Source organism: Corvus cornix, chromosome 2, assembly GCF_000738735.6.
Source record: "Corvus cornix cornix isolate S_Up_H32 chromosome 2, ASM73873v5, whole genome shotgun sequence".
In the NCBI taxonomy this organism is placed as follows: Eukaryota; Metazoa; Chordata; class Aves; order Passeriformes; family Corvidae; genus Corvus; species Corvus cornix.
In genome coordinates, this window is record NC_046333.1 from 29,970,293 (window position 1) to 29,988,949 (window position 18,657).

The following is an 18,657-nucleotide window of genomic DNA, read 5'->3' on the forward strand; positions in this document are numbered from 1 at the left end:
TAAGGGCACTGGTCACCTTACTGGAAAGTCAAAATACTCTGTATATTAAGCAAACATGCAGGCTAACTGAACTTAAAACTTCAAAATAGTAGATGTAGTTCAGTTAATGATGTGCTGCTCAAGTCATGTTACTACACATACCCTATGTTAACTGTATTAGTCCTAAAATAACAGACATAAATTAATAAAGTTGAAAAAATTGGAGTAAAAAATATTAATTAAAAAAAAAAAAACTTAAGACACGATATAATATTTCTATGGCAGTGTACTTCTGTCCCAAACACTATTCCCATCCTTCCATCAGCCATTACTGCGTGTAGCATAAAGGAAAACATGAGACCATTAGTACAGGGCTCTGCATATAGAAAGCACTGCAAAAGATTTGCTGGCACTGTATTAATGAAGTTATGTAACTGTATTCATTATTAATTTGGGAATCCTGACAATTTAGCAAAGTGCCAGTAGCAGAAGGCATACTTTTAAACTATGTCTGAAGCCAGATGCTGACAAAAAAAATCAAACTGACGCAAGTTAGGGAGGTGTAAATAACAATTTTCACACAGGTAGTGAACTTGACTACCTGAAACTACCACTTTTTCTTGTTATGCTGCATCTTTGACCTGCTCTGGAGGGACAAATTTGAGTTTTGTTCCGCACAAATCCTTTGGACACCAGCAAGGCATGGCAAGAACCCCTGAAATGCTTTTCATTATTACAACCCTTCTAGTGTTTCGTTGTCTTTCCAGAAGAATGAAAGCAGTATGGAGACAATGCCTTCACTGATGCTCACTGGATTGTGAACTGCAGTACCAAAGCCACCTGCAGTCTAACGTTCCTCAGTAAAGCCACAGCATGTGGACGCACCAAAGCCTTGTGAATTGTTTTGCAGTCAAACCCGAAGCTGTGGCAGGTCAGTACAATCTGGATTGAGGTAACACTTGCTTTGAATGCAAAGGCAGCTCAGACTCAAAGGAAATAGCTCAGATGCTCACACTGCTTCCTACATACACACAGCGACATCACTTTCAGGACTAGTGGAGGTCCAGAAACAGCATTAACTGCTCTTGTGTGATTCAGTGCAGAAAATGGCACTCTGTCAAAAAACAATTTTTTCAGAAGCCAATCCAAGTGTTCAAGCATCGTGTCCTTGGAGAAAGCAACAAGCTGGAGATGTAGCTGAGTTGTTGAACATGACAACACATGGACGCTCCGTGTCCTATCTAAGGTAGCAGCCACCGTCTCAAGGCTGAAATTAATTTTTGTAGTTTTCTGGGTAACAGTTTCGTGTGTTCAGAGTTTATGGCCATAAATCTTCTAACACGTTAATTTTCAACATATGGTGAGCTGTTTAGAAAGCAACTGCTTTAATAATTTTCATTTATAATGTACTCACCTTCTAACTGCAACTGATTTTGAGGTACAGTTGCTTGTTATTAAAGGTATGAGTCGTGGCACATGAGTATGCTATCAAAAAAAGGACAAAGCAGTTAATGAGAAAAGCATTCCTGAATTCTGAATTTGTACTGCACTAATTAATTCAAACAGAATTAACAACATAATAAAAACTGCAATAATTTAAAATGTTTACCAAAGCTAAACCATAGAATACTATTAAATAAAAGACTGCTGTTAGCATGTCAATTGATTAAAGCTATTTTATTCCAAAACGTCAAGCAAAAACCACTTCCAGTGCCATCAACAATCACATCATGATATGCAATACTTTGCTATCAAAAGTAATATAAGAAATTCAAATGTAGCTGCCTCCTCAAAGGAGTTGAAAGCTGATGCTATTTTAGTTTTGCCACAGGAAAAAAACCAGTAATAGATATACCCACCTTAAAAATCAGGTTTATAGAGCAGAAAGTGAATCAACAAATATGAAAATACAGGCATTCTTATAGGGATCAGTATGATTAGTGCTACAAGGACCAAACTTCCTTTAACGTAAAATATTTCAATGAAGTAATAAAAGCATTGACATACAATGCTTATGTACACAATCTATATGGAAACACCTAGCATCCTGATGGAAAAAGAAAACAAACTACACATTAGATCAACTACATTAAATCCAAGTGAATTACAGAATTCTGAATCAAAGCTGCCTTACTTCAGCTTTTCTTAACTAATTGTAGACAAAAAATATTAACAATCTGAATTCCAAGTAAGAGTAATGTGGTTCAACAAATCTATTTTCAGTTAATTTCTTTAGTCCTTTCTTGATTAAATACCTAATGTAATTTCTAAAACAGTCCCCAATACAGTGTGACACAGTAGGCTAATTAAAAAAAAAACCAAGATCTTAAGAAGTACAGTACTGAAGAATTCTTACTCTCTCTTACGTATCACAGCTGCAGGATATAAACACACAAATCACAAAAAAAGCAGAGATAATCATCAGCTCACAGAGTCCTGCCAATTTCAGAATTAGGAGGGAATTAATCAAAAATTCTGGATGAGCCTAACAGTTACATTTGTTCATCTTGATATATTTTTAAACACAATTTTATGGGGTTTGTTTGTGTTTTGCATAGTTTGCAAATTGAAAAGAGGCATATGACTTCCATAAAGGGATAATAGGCAAATCAGGGGCAAAAATAAAATATTTTTACAGATGAAGAAACCTGTACATTCAAAGTCTTTGGAGCCATCGATGTTATCATCTCTAGAAAGTGTTTTGCAAAGCTATCAAAGCCTCAGGCTTGCTTTCATACCGTTTTTAAGACGGCACATTTCATCTGCTACTCCTTTGAGGATGTAATGATACATGCCTCCTCCCAAACCACACTGCAGATCAGCTGACTAACCTGAATCCCACCTCCTTCTGAAAAAGGCTTCTGCCAGCATGCTATCTCTCCGTGATTCCCTCCCTGCCCCCCACCTTCTTTTTTTTTAATTGGTTTCCTGATGTATTAAGAGTCAAAAAAGAGAAATCAGACTATAGTGTAAGAACTTCCTGGAGAAGAAATATGAAATCCAATGAAGGCACAAAGATGAGATGAAGGTCTTCAAGATCACTGGCATAATACAGCTTCCCTCTTTTTACGTAGACTCACTCTACAGCAATTACACAGTGAAGCACCAGGAACTGCACTGGCTGTCACTGGATTCTGGTGGGAGTTTTTGAGTAAAACACTGACGCCAAAAACTGAAGTAGCTTGGGTCCTAAATATTCAAATGATCAAAGACCCCCTGACCAATACTCATTTAGTCCAAAGGATAGAAGTCCAAAGGGGCATAGGGCTGCACTTCTTTTCGATATTTAATTCTGAAACCTGAATTTTCTGCCAAAACACTCCCCAAAAGATAAACTACATTATCTCATTTTCTCATTGATACATTGTCTCATTTATTGGTTGGGTATTTGAACACTGTAGATAGGATTTTCTTGCTTTTATGCTTCCAATCCGCTATGTTAAGTCACAGCTAAGAAGAACAGAAATCTAAACAAAATCAGGGCAACTACAGCTGATGTGTAAGCTTGCCTTCAAATGAACTGAACCAATAAACCCAGTTTAATGTAACTGGTGAACTTTTATTTCATACTGCTTTTCTTGTGCTTGATTTGGCCCCTGTGGACAAGCCAGAGTTACTTTGTTAAACACCTGAGCTTGTCTTATACTACTACAAATGGTATTGTTCTCTTAAAACTTTAATGATCCTGTGTAAGGTGTATTCCCTCCTTCACTCTCAAGTCTATGCCATCTCACAGTGCAGTGTAAGCGTCTGGGGGAAAAATGCCAAGGGATTTATCTTAGCCCAAGTGCTGATGCAAAGGTCATGTGTGCAGAGGTCTCAGAGCACATTCTCAGAGGCACAGACAGAGCAAGTAGAGATTCCAAAACACACTGAGGATGGCAAAAAGAGGCCTAAGTGATGAAACCACTTAGGTTTTCCAACAACTTACAAAATTAAAACCACAATGTTCATAGTAAATAGCAGTAAGTGCTTGGCATTAAGAACACCACAACTTTTAATGTAGAAACTCCCGTTTTATGTGAAACACAAAAATACCAGTACCAAGTCCCAAAACTCTAAATATCTTGCCTGAGACACCAGTCAGTAGAAGATGCTCAAAGAACATTCAATAGAAAACAGCTAGGATAGAGCACTCCTCTGTTCCACATGCTATAGCCTTAAGCACTCAGCTTAGAACGCCCTTAAATCCAGGAATTCAAGTCTCTATTGGATTTTTCTTTTGTGAACTTGTGATTTCTGAACTGATCCATGTATATGTAGCCTCTTCAACATTTTACCATTAACTCCATGGTTCCAAATTTTTTGGGGGGCAAGTGTATACATAGAAAGAAATACCCTTGCTTTGTTGTTTGCACTTCTAAAAATCTCAGTAGTTTCTTAGCTACTAGCTTAACTTTGTCTTTTCCAAGAAGGCAGTTAAAAGCAGTTACCCTTTGAAACACATTTGATCATTTTCAATTAACACATTACAAAAAAAACCCCCAAAACATGAAAACAGACCTGCTTTTCATACCTATTCTTCCACCTTTACTATGACAAAGCTGCCAATTGGTTTCAATGACATATAGTATTTGTCCACCCACGAGAAACATTACTCCTCTGCTGAAGAATAATTTAAAAACCTCTAGTTCAGAATAGTTACTATCTCTGCCAAGAGCTACAACCTGAAATTCCAAGCAGTACAGTGAGAGAGGAACACCTACCCGAATAATGAACCTGATGGCCGCACACCCCGAGGTCGCCATCACTTTGGCGCTGTTGGGAACCAGGTTAAAAAGAGTAGGCACAATTGCTTCAGCGCCATGGTCAAACTTGTTTCCCAGAACAGTTGAAAGGTGGCTATTCAGGGAAAAGAAATACAACTTGTTAACATAAATTCATTTCTTATTCTTAAAATAATGAAGTTCACTGTGGATTTTAAAGATCCATCATTCCAAACAACAGAACTTCTAAATTTCATGATTTCCAGGCACACTAAGAAGCCAAACATGAATAACTTTATTTCATAATGAAAAACGAATACTACAACTGGAAAGCCTAAATTCTCATGTACACATAAAATATCACTGTATTTCTGCTTCTGAACACTTTGGGACGCATAAATCTAAATTTTTTCATGAATTATTGAGGATTTTTTTCCTATTGAATGCAGGCAAAACTACTAAACTCACCACTATTAGCCAACCATAAATTTTGGTTTCCTTGTCTGGTCAAGGTTGTTTTCAGTTTTAACAAATATAAAAATACATACAACACACAGTAATTTAACCATCCACTGGTGACACCAAATGCTTCTTTTGTGCAGACAGACTATATAAAAAGAATTCATAGCCAGCAGCAAATGACACATCAAATATATCAAAGTTTTAGGGATCAAGGAAAATTCCAGGTTGTTAGGCCTGGATGAGAACATTTGCAGAGTACCTTTACACTACTCCTGACTTCATGTTAGGAAAGGAAATGTTATTTTCTCAAGGTCTTGATTTCCTTGGAAAGGGCAGTTGTATGCTTCAACATTTCCCCTCGGTCTGTCCTAATCAGGAGACCAGAAGAGCAAGGGTGAACTCTGTGGTGCTCTTGTGGCCACTGAGAATCAGTGGTTACATTAATGTCTTTCCACAGGATTAAAAAGTCATGGAAAACAAGGAGATGGGAAAGACTACTCTGGTTTTCCCCTCTGCCCTTGAATTTAAAGGAGTCTGCAAGATGCAAAGGGTGAAGATATCATTTCAGTTTAGCCACGGCTTCTAAAATTATCATGGTCATCTGTGTCTTGCCCAGAGACACAATCCTGGAAGTGTTCAAGGCCAGGCTGAATGGGGCTCTGAGCAACCTGGCCTTGTGCAAGGTGTCCCTGCACTGCCAGGGGGGTTGGAACTAGTTGATCTTTAAGGTCCCTTTCAAGCCAAACCCATTCCATGATTCCCTGAGAGGTTACTACCTCACCAAAATGTTCTATGTTCAAACCACTAAAAGGCTATTCATGACTTTACAAGCAGTCCCAGTGAAGTTCTGTGCCAATCAACCAGGCATAAGTGATCCTAAGATTAGTGCCCAATATCACTCACAGCAGTTTGCATTAACTTGCACTAAGTATTCAGTGCAATGACAGTAACTGGTTATTCACATACAATCTCTTACAGGATTATCAACTATGTGTATCCCCTAAGAGAACGAATTCCTTTAAGCATTTCTTTTTCTCTGTGGCTTCAAACCCTGACTTGACTCTTTATCAGTCACAGTGTACAGCAGTCCGACAAGACAATCTCTCCTGCAACACCGATAGAGCATCTCTAAGTCCAACCCACACTAACACCTAGCAAGGCGCACAAAGGCACATGTACTTACGCTACAGTAATGCAGGCTTCTCTAACCACCTGGGATCGGAGATCCTTGGCTGACAGCTTGAAAGCACCATCCAAGAGCCGTAAATGCTGGAAAAACCCATCGTACTGTGCAGCTCCAGCAACAAGCAAGGACCGAACCTTCTTCAGCTAAAAACATTAACGTGTTTGGTTTAGGACACTGCCAATACGCATTTCAAAATAAAAAAAGGAACAGCTTCCCTGTGCAACAATATATGTAGGCATGTCTTTAAAGCAAAATTTTTAAAATATATGGCAGTAATTAAAAAAACTGTAAAAAGTTTATATTATTTAAACTCCAGAGCTAAAAAAAAAATTCTCAGAACCCAGACTACAAATACACAAACACATAATTCCGTTCACCCACCTGTTTATAAACACTAAGATGCCATAAACCTGATTAAAAAATATAAATGCAACATACACACAAACATTTTAACCCTGTAAGTGAAACTTTTCATAGCTGCACACCTCTTGGTACTAATGCTAGCAGGTAACCTGTAGAATATGGAATTTTGCATAAATGCCAAATTTAAACATATAGGGTGGCTTTTAGAAAAGCTTCTACTCAAATGTCAGCAAAAATGCATTTTAGACTTCTAAGAACACTCAAACTTACTTGGTATACAGAAATACAAGATTTAAAAATTAAAATTTCTTTCATTATCTGGAGTGTAATTACTTTAAGAAAAAAAAAAAAAATTAAAATATCTGGATGCCTGGGCTTTAGGAAATACACCCACCCAAACCTGAAACCGGATAAAAAGCTTACCGCATTAGTTCGTTGATCCCAATCATGTTTGTCGTCTGAGAGAATTTCCCTGATTTTGTTCAACGTTTCTTCAAGTTCTCGACTAGAATAGATCTGAAGTATGAAAAACAAAAAAAATCATAAAGTTCATATTGTTAATATCCCAGGTAATATGACAAAGAAAAATAGCTTCAGAAGAGTGAAAACACAATTCTAATCCTGCAAATCTTCCCCCCAAAATTCCAGAGAGCTGTGTAAGAGTTATAAATGGGCATTTGAAGATCAATCTGTAAGGATATCACTGAGTAGTGAATATTCATTAAAAAAAAAGGCTGAAGAATTAATATTTTCCTCAAGATTTTGCCTTTCACCTTTGTGATAAGCTAATAATATCCACAATTTCATTAACTCCACTTACAAAAATAAATAATCCAACAGGAGCACAGGTTTTAGATAATCTGCTGCGATATTATTGCCACTCAAGTTCATTTTCATGCTCACTATTATAATGAAACTCAACCAACATTTTAACTCATTGCAACTCTTTTGGAGCTGGGACTTTCTGAGGAACTAACTGGGCTGTGAGAACACTAAAATTAAACTTTGAAAAATTAAATTAAAAGGTTTCCATAGCTTCTCTATGTATTGCTACTTTAAGACTACCATTTATTAACTTCTCCAGTCAGTAAATAAATATAAGGAGCCATCTGTAGTCAGAGTTCTCACTATACAGTAAGACCATCAATATTGAAGTCTGAACAATCCAATCACGCAACACTCACTATTTGGTTGTAAATGAATTAATGTCTTTATTGAACTGTACATGTACAAGAACAGATTTCTAAAGAAGAAAAGAATAAAAAACCTACTCATGAAAACATTATTGTCAAATAAACTGACTGCCCTTCTATTTTCCTGGACATAAGTCAAAGGATGCATTTTTCTGCTTACACTGCATACGCAAAATTTAAAGGTTTTTTTTTTTTTCCTCCAGACTGAGAACAAGTTTAAGGGGATATGAAGCAAACTACTAAGCAGAAACTTGATCTGGCCAGGGTTTTATTCAAAAAAATGTATTTTCAGCTAAACATTTTTATTTTTTTGGATCAGAAGTTTTTTTCCATAACCACATTGGCCAAAACTCAGTGACCCATACACAAGCACCTGGGGCCACCTGAGACACATTCAAGACACAGAGCTGGCAGATGTGGGTCAGGACTTCAAGGAAACTCCTACCTTTCTACAGTAAAAGCTGGACACCAGCATGATAACTTATGTAGCACCTAAACAGCAGGGCCTGATGCTCCCTCATTATTTAAGTACAAGACGTAATTTTCGTACGTGCAAGAGCACACAGAGAAAACAAGGGCCAGTGGTTAGGACACCTTGCTCTGCATGAATTGCTTAAGAGCTTTGTCTCTTGAACACACTGTTCTAGCATGTATATATGCATCTTTGATCTTACTGTAAAAAACAATGGAATGTCTTTCTTCTGTTCTGTGGTTAAGCTGAATGATTGTTTTCTTTAAAATATCTTAATTTTCCAGGCATCTTCAAATTACTGTATAGAGTCTAGTTTTCCAGTTTCCTGAGCATATCAAATTAATTTAACTTACAGAAGATATGGAACCTTAACTCTACTGCCATCTACTCTTTTTCCAGTACTTTAACAGAATATGGTTATGGAGGCGTGCTGGAATGTGGAGGAGGTGAAAGACATCAGAGCTCTAAAACACCTGCATATTGGGTTTCCAGAATAAACAGGGTAGGAACCTTCTCAGAAACAGATGAATTAGTACACCCAGACCAGCTTCACTGTAAGGTAGAAAATGGTTCCTGAATATACTTTACCAACAAAACTGAGATTTTTATTACCACACTGCTGTGTGAGCTCTTCCAGGATACACTGTGGAAGCAGCTTTGCAGTTCTATACATGAGACATGACTGCATCCATAAAAACCAGAAAGCTATTCCTCATGATTACTGTTTCCTTCACTGGAAGTCACTAAACATTGGATGTATGACTTACTAGAAACAAACAAATTACTTAATGAAAACAATTGGGTCCAGGAGTAACAGACTTTCTACTCCACTGCCCACAAAATCAAACGTGAGTTTAGTATCACCATTTAATGTATTTGTGTATACTAGTAGCCTATTAATAGTTGTTACACAACCCTAGTTTATTCCAACACTAATTCTGTCAGTACCATACTCTTAAAAAAAGAAGTATTAGGTGTGTCTCAGGAAGCTTTTTTATCAAAATTAATTTCCAGTATGAAAGAAAATTTTTATTTTTCTTTAGAACTGTAAGGGACTAGTCACTGGTTAACTCAAGATGAAGCTTCCTATTATGGTGACACTTCATGCCATCAGAATTCATGACATGATTCAACCTCCTCAGGATCTCCCTTTACCATAACCCACCGTGACCTGTCTCCTGCTCAGTTCAGAGCTTTATGTATACAGAAAGCTCATCCTACAAGAAAAGACGCAAAAATTTCTCTGGAAACTCAGCATTTCTCTGTGAACTTATCATGAAGAAGTGAAGTGCAACAAGAAGGGAGCAGGATGATGCCTTTTGGTGGCATCTGAGGACCGCTCGATGCACATTCAAATCTCAGTCTGAAGTCTTGGACAAGGAACAAAAACCTTTTGCAAGCTTTTTCATTAAGCAAACCCTGAAAATAGGACTTTCTTGTTGTCAGCCTCTGTGTCATGAGAGACCATGTTGTACAATATACTTACTGCTGCAAGACTGAAACATGCTAGGCACCAGACAAACACAGAAGCAACCTGTACAATGGGTTAATGTCTACCCTATTAGCATTTCTAGGCAAAGAACTTAATTTTTTCTTTAATTACCTGGCACAAATAGAGCTGGACTGAGGAATATTCAAATTGGCACTGCAGAGTAGAATTTAACAAATGGTATAATTTTATCTTGTCATGAAATGAAAACTGTAATTCCACTGTAAAATCCTGTATTTTCAAGGCAGTGCATACCTACTTTAATTTCACAGGAATAAAAAGCAATATTTTAATAATTTCTTTTCTCCCTGCCTTTGATTAATTATACTTTAAGGAGGCCAAGATGAAATTATATGTTCAGCCAATGACATAATGCATTTTTTGCTCACAAGTTCCCACATTAGACTTCTATAAAAATAACTGAACTTGTTTTCAAACAAATTTTAGCTATTAATGGGAGTTACTCTTAACCTGAACACAAAATTTTCTTCAGTTTCAGCAAAGGCTTAAGTTGTAAAAACAGTATGGTTGTAATCTTGAATATGAAGGCACAATCCTGTCACTATAGTACTTCTGGTTTTGGCACACAGATCCATCAGACTGCATCTAAAAATCACCCATCTTCTTCATAAACTGCTGCTATCCATTAGAGGGAAACATACACACACATCATTAAAGGCAACTGCAACATCAAAGACAGAAAAATTAAAGCTCAAACACAACTAAGAATAATAACTATACAGATGAAAAGTATTTTCAATATGGGAATTAAAAACTGGGTACAAGTAAACAATATGACATTCCTAAAAACAGCTGAGCAGTCATACGAACAGCCTACTGGAAAGACAGATCTACCATTGGCGGCTTTTAATAACGACTTAAAACATACCCACACTGTAAGTAACCTCAATTTATTTGATTAATTCAGATGCACCTAATCTTGATCCAGAACTGAATCTGGTTTTCCATATAGGTTCCTTTCTTACTTTCAATGAAGCCACTACTCAAACCCATAAATGTAATGAAAACAGAAGAGACACAGGAATGGGCCCAGTAACGTACAAACAACTCTCTCTCCTCATGCTGCCCTTCGCTTTTAGGATAATTTGGCAAACTACAGGTCATAAACATTCTTTCTTCACAAGCCTAACAGAGAAAATTCCTGCTCCCTTAGTAATTAACATGGTCTCAGGACATGGAATCTACCTTGGTTTTTTTTTTTTTTTGTTTTCTTTTTTGAAAGATCAGAGATTGTCCACAGCCAGAAGCATGAAGTTGGACAGGAAATCATTATTCCTAAGGACACTAAAATAAAATCATGTTTTGTTTTTTGCATGCTCATCCATGAAACAAGTAAGTAATTTTGCAGTCAGTTACACATTTCTCTCCTGCCTCCTCACCTCAGCTCGAGGGAGATTAGTAACAACAAATGTCTTTCTCCTCTATCTCTTGCAGTTTAGAGAATGACCTACCTTCCTAGGCCATTCAGCAGTCAGACAGAAAATAACATGTGTTGGTCCCTGTCATGTGGTCACCCCACTTTTGTTCTTGCAGTGTTGCCAACCAGCCTGAGTAATTAGAGAACTCTGCTTGGGACTGCAAACACTAAGGCACTGAACTACAAGGATCACATTCTCTGTTCTGTGGAATACGGCTCTGTTCAACAAAACAGGGATAAACACTACTAAGAGCTGCATGTTTTCGTCCTCCAAAGAATTCCTAACACAGTCTGAAGAGGCAAAGAAACATAAAGCTCTTACAGTGTAAGACAAAGACTTCCTTGATGTGACAGGGATCATGAAGATTGAGTGCTCCTTCATGAAAGCAGACAGTATTTCTGCCTGCAGAAGCAGATCTAACACGTAACTGCGCTTGGGAAATAAAAATAGAACAAAAATACACAGCAGGAAAAGGCAGTCTTACAAAATTCTTCTGTCATTTGTGAACTATGGCTTACTGAGTCTTTGGTTGTGTTCCACACCTCAGCCGCTCAAGGAAAACTTATTCAAAATAGGCCTTGTAAGCTACATGCATATTGAATGACTCAACTATGTGAAAGTACCAAATATGTGCAATTCCCACACTAAAAGAATAGAAATTAAAATCTGATGTTTTAATTAAGAACTCAGTATCCAACAAGTTCATTAGTATGAAAATAAGGCACTAGATTTAATTTTTTAAAATATTGCTAGAATAAGGCCATGTGTACCATACACACACCATTACAATGCAAGCAAATTTGAAAATACAATTCTTGCTTTTTGAATTATTTGCCTGTATTATTATTACTTGATTATCCCTTGAAATTGCAGCCCTAAATTTTCCAAATATTATGTTAATATTTTTTCCTTATTAAAACATACAATTGTTTTCACTAGCTCCCTGGAAAAGTTTGAGAAAAGCAGTAAGGCATTTTAGCCAAAAGACAATGTGGTAATGATTAGCAGGACAGTAAAGGTGGCACCTTTTTTGGTAACTACTGGAAAAATAAAAAGCTTTCTATAGAGACTCGAAAGTCAGAAAGAAGGAAAAGCAATGATGCTTGCTTAGAACACTGTAAAATTACATAAGTTTTAAAAGCAGGTTAATACATTATTGCAAATAACGTATTTCTGAAAACAAACATGAATATATACAACATCTTACCTGTACAGTAGGAACATCTGTAAATGCCTTAATAAAATCATCCTCATCCACAGCTCCAGCTCCCCCTTCTTTAGAGGAACCTAAATAAACGTAAAATACTGTTAAACATGATGTAACATACATCAAGGTTTTAAAACTCTTAGAAGCATCTTTCAACATACTTACTTTTCAAACATTTAATATGACTTACAAAAATGCTGCATTTTTGTGTAGAATTGTACATTATGTGTAGAATCACATGACATCGAACTGTCATTTCACCATAAGAAAAAAAAAGACCTTTTTTTCCCAAAAATGAACAATTCCAAGCAACTGGAATTTACAACAATTTTCAATTTGACGAATTTAACAGTGTCATAAATTTTATTTTTGTGTCTAATTGGAAGCATATTTCATATAACAATCCTCTAGCAGTGTTTGCATTCAATTCTGAAACCTGCACCCTGATAATAAAAATGTTCTAAAATAAAGCTCAGAATTTCATATTATTTACCAAAGCAAGAGCTAATCGTCACTAAATGGAATTCCTCAAGATGAATTTTCATCTTAACATATGTGCCTTAAGTAATCAGCCCTGAAAGTCTGGGGGTTGTTTTTTGTCTTTTCCAGTATTCTCACATGGAGCCAAGAAGTGTGAGGTACAATTCTGAGTCTTAAGGTTACCAGGACTTCAACAATGAAAGAAAGAAACAGTGAGGAGAATTTGTATTGGAGCAAAATTTGCTGACCTTGTTTTCAGACCACTCATGATGGAACTATTTCACATGACAGCCAAAGATACCCAGCAGAAGGACCAGGGAAGAATACTGACAAGAAACCTGCTGGTTTCACACTGGTATACGGTTGCAAATCTCATTAAAATCTTGGGTAGAAACTAAGACAATTCTAAGCAAGAAAACCACTTGAAAACAATGTCTGGATTTTGCTTTCCTGCAAAAACACAGGTTACCAAGAAAGGCCCCTTTTTTAAAAAAATGAACTCCAGTTTGCTATCAAATCAAAGAACAAGGTCATCAAGTCCAAGCTACGCTACAAGTCTAGAACTCCAAGCGCAAGGTGAAGCTTGGCAGAATCCGTAAGTATCTTCAATAATTGCATCAGGAAGGTAATATGACAAAACATATTAACCACATGGAGAGAATTAGTCCAGTTGAACATTTCCTTCTTGAAAGGAAAAACAATCTCTTATAGTAAATGAGTACTCGGGAACAAGTGTCTCTTTCGGAGTGAGGCCAACAGGATAGATGGCAGAATGTCCTCCCTGACTGGCAGAGTGCAACTGAAATGGAGCATCACACAGAGAAGACACATATTTTATTAACTACAGAACAAATAAAAACCATAACAAAAAAACATTTAAGAGGCTGAGTGGTCAACCAGAACAAAAAGCTAGGAATCCTTGACAAATCAAATTCTTGGTGACTGCACGCTAAAAAGATGCTTCATGGTTTACAGTCCCTGATCTCCTAATTATAGTAAGAAGGAAATTGTGTCTGCTGTGTTTGTATACACATGCAGTTTCGAAGCATGAGGGTGCACTACTACTACAATTTTGATGGCAAACTTACTAGACCTCAACACTGCTATGCAAAACAAGATCTCTCACATACCTTTGTGGCTCATTAGTGTAAACCCACAGAATTTGGATGCAGTACCTGCAGTATGATATAGGAACATCTAATAGATTTGGAGTGCCTTAGCTCAAAGATGCTGTAAAGCGATGCTGTAACGTAACACATTTCAACATGTGTATCTCCAACACCATCTGTCACAATTGCCAGTGGCAGCCAGAAGAGAAAGATGAAATTATAACCACCTATTTCTTCTCCTTCCAGAGATTAGAGGGAACAAACCCTTCCATAAAGTTCATGGGTATTTCACCAGCTAAAAAAAATGAAGAGGGAAAGATCCATTTACACCCAGAATACACCCTTCTGCCACACAAACTTGTACAGCTGTTCAAAGGGAGAGTATCCTTGTCAGAGCAGAATTTTGTGGAGAGAAACCTTGAAAGAAGTAATTTGGCCCATCAGCACCATGTTAAAGTAGGTGGTACAAACAACTACTTAGATGCTCAGGTCATAACCTCATTTGTTTGTCCACAAATACTCCAACATTTAAGAAAGTCTCATAGAACAAAAACAATGAGAGTCAATATGCAATACATACTCCGGAAAAGTAAATGGAAAAGTTAAGCTTATATAAGTCCTGTATTATTATTCAGTTACATAAATACGCAAACACCTGTGTTAAAGCAGGATAAAAGTACTTTGCATTCCCATCCTTTACTTATCAATTTTTTTTTTTTCCTAGGGAACAAACTACAGAAACATTACGAATTGACACATATAGGCCATGAACACAAAAAATATAGAAAAATGTTTGGATTTCAAGTATTCCTAGTTCACTCCTGTACACCACAGAGAAAAAAATTAAAAGGAGATGAAGTTGCCTTTGCTAAGTAAGTAGATGCTGTCATTTTCAGTCTGCCTTAAAATACTGCACTTAAAATTAGGAAACAGCATGGACTATATGACAGATATTTCTAGCACCTAATCATCATCTAGTAATGCATCCTGAGCAGTAAGAGAAAATCCTTTATCTAAGGAATAACAATTTTTTACTTCAAAAAGAGAAAGAGAAGGGACAGACTATATTTAAAATCCATTTGACACAGTCCAGACACAGAGAACTTTCCATCTTCCCTAGTTTCAACAACTAGCTCACATCTACAAACAACCTGTCTTTTAAACTAATACTCTCCGAAAATTGTTTTATTACCTCATTGACTGGTAAAAAAAAAAAAAATTATGTGAGATTTTTGGCAGGTGACACTTTTTCAAAGTCATCTGTAAACCACATTTCACTTCTAGTTCACTGATTTTTCTCCTTCTCAACTGTATGATCACATATGTATACCGGAACAAAGTATGAAGTAACTTCATATAGTATAGAAGTCAGAAGTCCACACTGCCCGAGGAGGAAAAATACTGTTCAATTTTTCCCTTCCCTTTCCAATCTCTCTGTAGGTATGTTTACCAATTCGGTTTAACAAGTCACTGTTTCTGTAGAGACAGTCAAAAAATGACAGAACTCCACCTGCTGTTTCCCAATTCAGGAGAAAGTATTTTACTATGCTAACAAGATACATAACAGTCATGCACATGCAGATGCCTTCAAAGAATCTCTCATGCTTCTGTAAGGCTTCTGTGACTCTCCTCCACAAAAGCAACACTAGAGCTTTACTAAATTCTCAATTCAGACAGCGCTACCTCCAGACCCAAAACTGATATATCTGACAGAGCACACATATAAGCTGTTTTGCTGCTGGTGTTGCTTACCTTCTCAGACCAAGCTTGTGATTACAAATTTCTTAGATCTCCCTCTACTATTAATTCCTTCGACTGAGTAGTGCATGTCCAAGGCTCCCCACGGAACACACAGTCCTTTGACCAAATATGGACAAGTTCAGCTACTGCATTCCTAAAGACAAGAACATTATAAACAATTCCAGGGGGCTTTAAGCCCACTGCATTTTTAACATCTTTATGTGCTCAGCACATAGCTAACATCCAGAGCCTCATCAACTGAGTAATTACATTACTCTGTCTTTGGACTTGAATCCAACTGAGCTTGTTTCAGCTGAGACCCAGAAGAAAAAATTCTCTCAAGGAGAGGAAGAAAAATACACACAAGACATCTATCTATATATAGTGTTTGTTAGTTTTCATTCATAACCTTTACTTATTCTTATCCTTCAAGCCTTCTAGTTAGACAGACTCACAGAGAGCCCTGGAAGTCCCAGTTCCACTTCAGGAAGCTGGTGAGAATATACCAAACATAACAGATGGACTTGATATGGAAGCAAATCATGGCAGCAGAACCCCCTCTCAGTTTTACAGTGGAGTTGTAGGGGGCTGTGATAGGTTTCTCTTTTTTGTGTGTGTCTTCAGGTTTGTTGTTTTTAAACTGAAGTTCAATGAGTATGGAAATGGAGGCAAAGAAAAGAAACCCCTCACTTCCTGCAGACTGCTAACAGAGATGACACTTTCATGAGTTAAATTTAAGGATTTCCAACATTTTGCAAGGCCCTAGGAGTCTTTTTTTGGAAGAAGGTTTATTCCAGTCAAAGGCTGAGTTCAGCACTGAGAATAACTCAACACCAGAAAGGGTACTTGTCTGCAAGCAAGGGAATTACCCAGCCTTTTGTGAAACCAATTTTTTCACCCAGGAGTTAATTCCTGTGGTTGAGTTCTTCCCCTCTTCAGACTGAAACACTTGAAATCTTTCCAATATATCACAACTTTGGAATGCTCACTTGCTCTACTGCCTTGATGCTCTCCCCAGTAGTATCTACAAATCTGTACATCATGGGATGACAAAACAATGGGATAACATTATATGGGAAAATAAAGATGCTGAACGTGATTTTGGACTTGTATTTCTGTTTTGAAACAGAGAACTGTTTATTCAAAGCATGCCTAACTGTTAATAAAGTACACAAGTGCTGGCCTAAAAGTACAAAAATTTGCTTGATCTGTATTTGGTAGCAGGCATATCAAAGCACTAGTCAAATTCATTTTTTTCTACTTTTATAGGTCTTTTGACAGAAATTTCACAACAAAAAATTTCCCTGTGAAAAAAGGGAATTTCAAAGCTGGTACAGAAACTCAGGAGTAACAAAAACTCTACAACTTTGTTTCACTTTTTGTTCCTAAAGTCTTGTCTCAAAATGTTTCCCTAAAAAATTTTAACTACTTTCTGATACAACATGCATCACAATTTAACATTAGTAAACTTTGGAAGGGATACTCTTTCTCAGATGTCTTTTATCCCTCAGAAATCTCTAACTGCATGCAGTAAAATGAGGAGGATTACAATTATTTTTTCTGAAGGACAACAAAAAACTACATCTTCGTCTCAGCTAATTCAAAAGCTTCATTTCTTATCTATCAGAGACCGAAGCAAAAGATACAGATCATTCTCAAAGAAAAAACTACTGTTACCCTTTTGGCTTTGTGGGTTAATAAACAATCAGCTGTAAATCAGGAACAGACAGCAGCTTCAGCTCTGCGTGGGATAAATGGACAGGATAAGCTCAAGTACTTACTCAGCTTTTCATAGAATAGGTTAACTGGCAACTCCCACTCACTCCTACTGACCTCTCTCATTCTAGCACTGGTACAGCTGAGCACTAAGTCACAACAGGGAGGGGCTAAACAGAGAATAAATAAACTGGCCAAGATGAATAGTTTCAGTGAGCAAGTTCCCTAGTCTGCCTCACTCTGGGCCATACAAACACCAAGGCAGCACAGTCCAGTGGCTGACTCAGGATACAAATGAGTTAGAGAAGACAGGGAAGGAAATCAGCCCAGGCAGCTTAGAAAGTACAGCTGCTGAAAGTCTAAGTATAGGCTGAGGGGAATAGAGCAATACATAAATAAAAGGAACTCAAGGAAGGACAACTGCAAAAGCTACATAGTGAAATGGACAACCTCTATCACAAGACACTGGATCTAAGGACAGTGCTGATACCAAACAAAAACAAACAAGCAAATGTACACACACAAGCTATAAATAATAGATCACAACAACCCTACCACTGATGAAGACACAAAACCTAATTGTTTCTTCAGCATGGTACTTGCAATAATAACCACATTCTGTTCCCAGCCCTACTGGGCAGATGTTGCAAAGGTCGTATCTAATTCTTTCCTTGAATGTACATTCTGCTGTCTGTTAGTCTCTGTAACTGGCATTTTTCCTGAATTTTCTGTAGCTCTCAGTCTTTGCAAAATCTACTTGTTTATCCTTGGGTCAGGCCTTATTACTTACTTTTAAAGTGGTATCTGTCAGGGGCCAGGGAAGGAAATTTCCAGCACTTCACAATCTGAATTTCCACCTCTGAGATGGCATAGGTGACTTTTAAGACAATGACTCTGATAATGCCCTCCTGTATAGACTGATTTCAATCTCAGTAGCTCAGTAAGGAGTCTCTCTCTTTCCAGGTATCATGAAATTACTAAAATAGTCTAGAACAGCATCTTTTCATATGCACTTTACATAAGTCTCCTTCTGTAAAACAGGAACCAAATGTTCGGAAAATTGGCTGGAGATTGAGAAGTTTTGAAAATTCCCTTGGCATTTTAAACTACCGAGCT

The 18,657-nt window shown here is 37.2% G+C and overlaps 1 protein-coding gene across 40 annotated transcripts in view; it reads right to left on the bottom strand.

Annotated features, from left to right (window-relative positions):
* CLASP2 (cytoplasmic linker associated protein 2) overlaps positions 1 to 18,657 on the bottom strand; it is a 147,487-nt gene that overhangs the window by 61,419 nt on the left and 67,411 nt on the right. For all 40 annotated transcript variants that reach the window (XM_010398668.4, XM_019285521.3, XM_019285520.3 and 37 more), the window contains 5 exons: positions 12,497 to 12,576; positions 7,120 to 7,212; positions 6,331 to 6,476; positions 4,686 to 4,821; positions 1,394 to 1,464 (listed from right to left, as the gene is read on the bottom strand). In XM_010398668.4, coding sequence (XP_010396970.1) covers positions 1,394 to 1,464; positions 4,686 to 4,821; positions 6,331 to 6,476; positions 7,120 to 7,212; positions 12,497 to 12,576 — 526 coding nt within the window. The remainder of the gene's footprint in view (positions 1 to 1,393; positions 1,465 to 4,685; positions 4,822 to 6,330; positions 6,477 to 7,119; positions 7,213 to 12,496; positions 12,577 to 18,657) is intronic.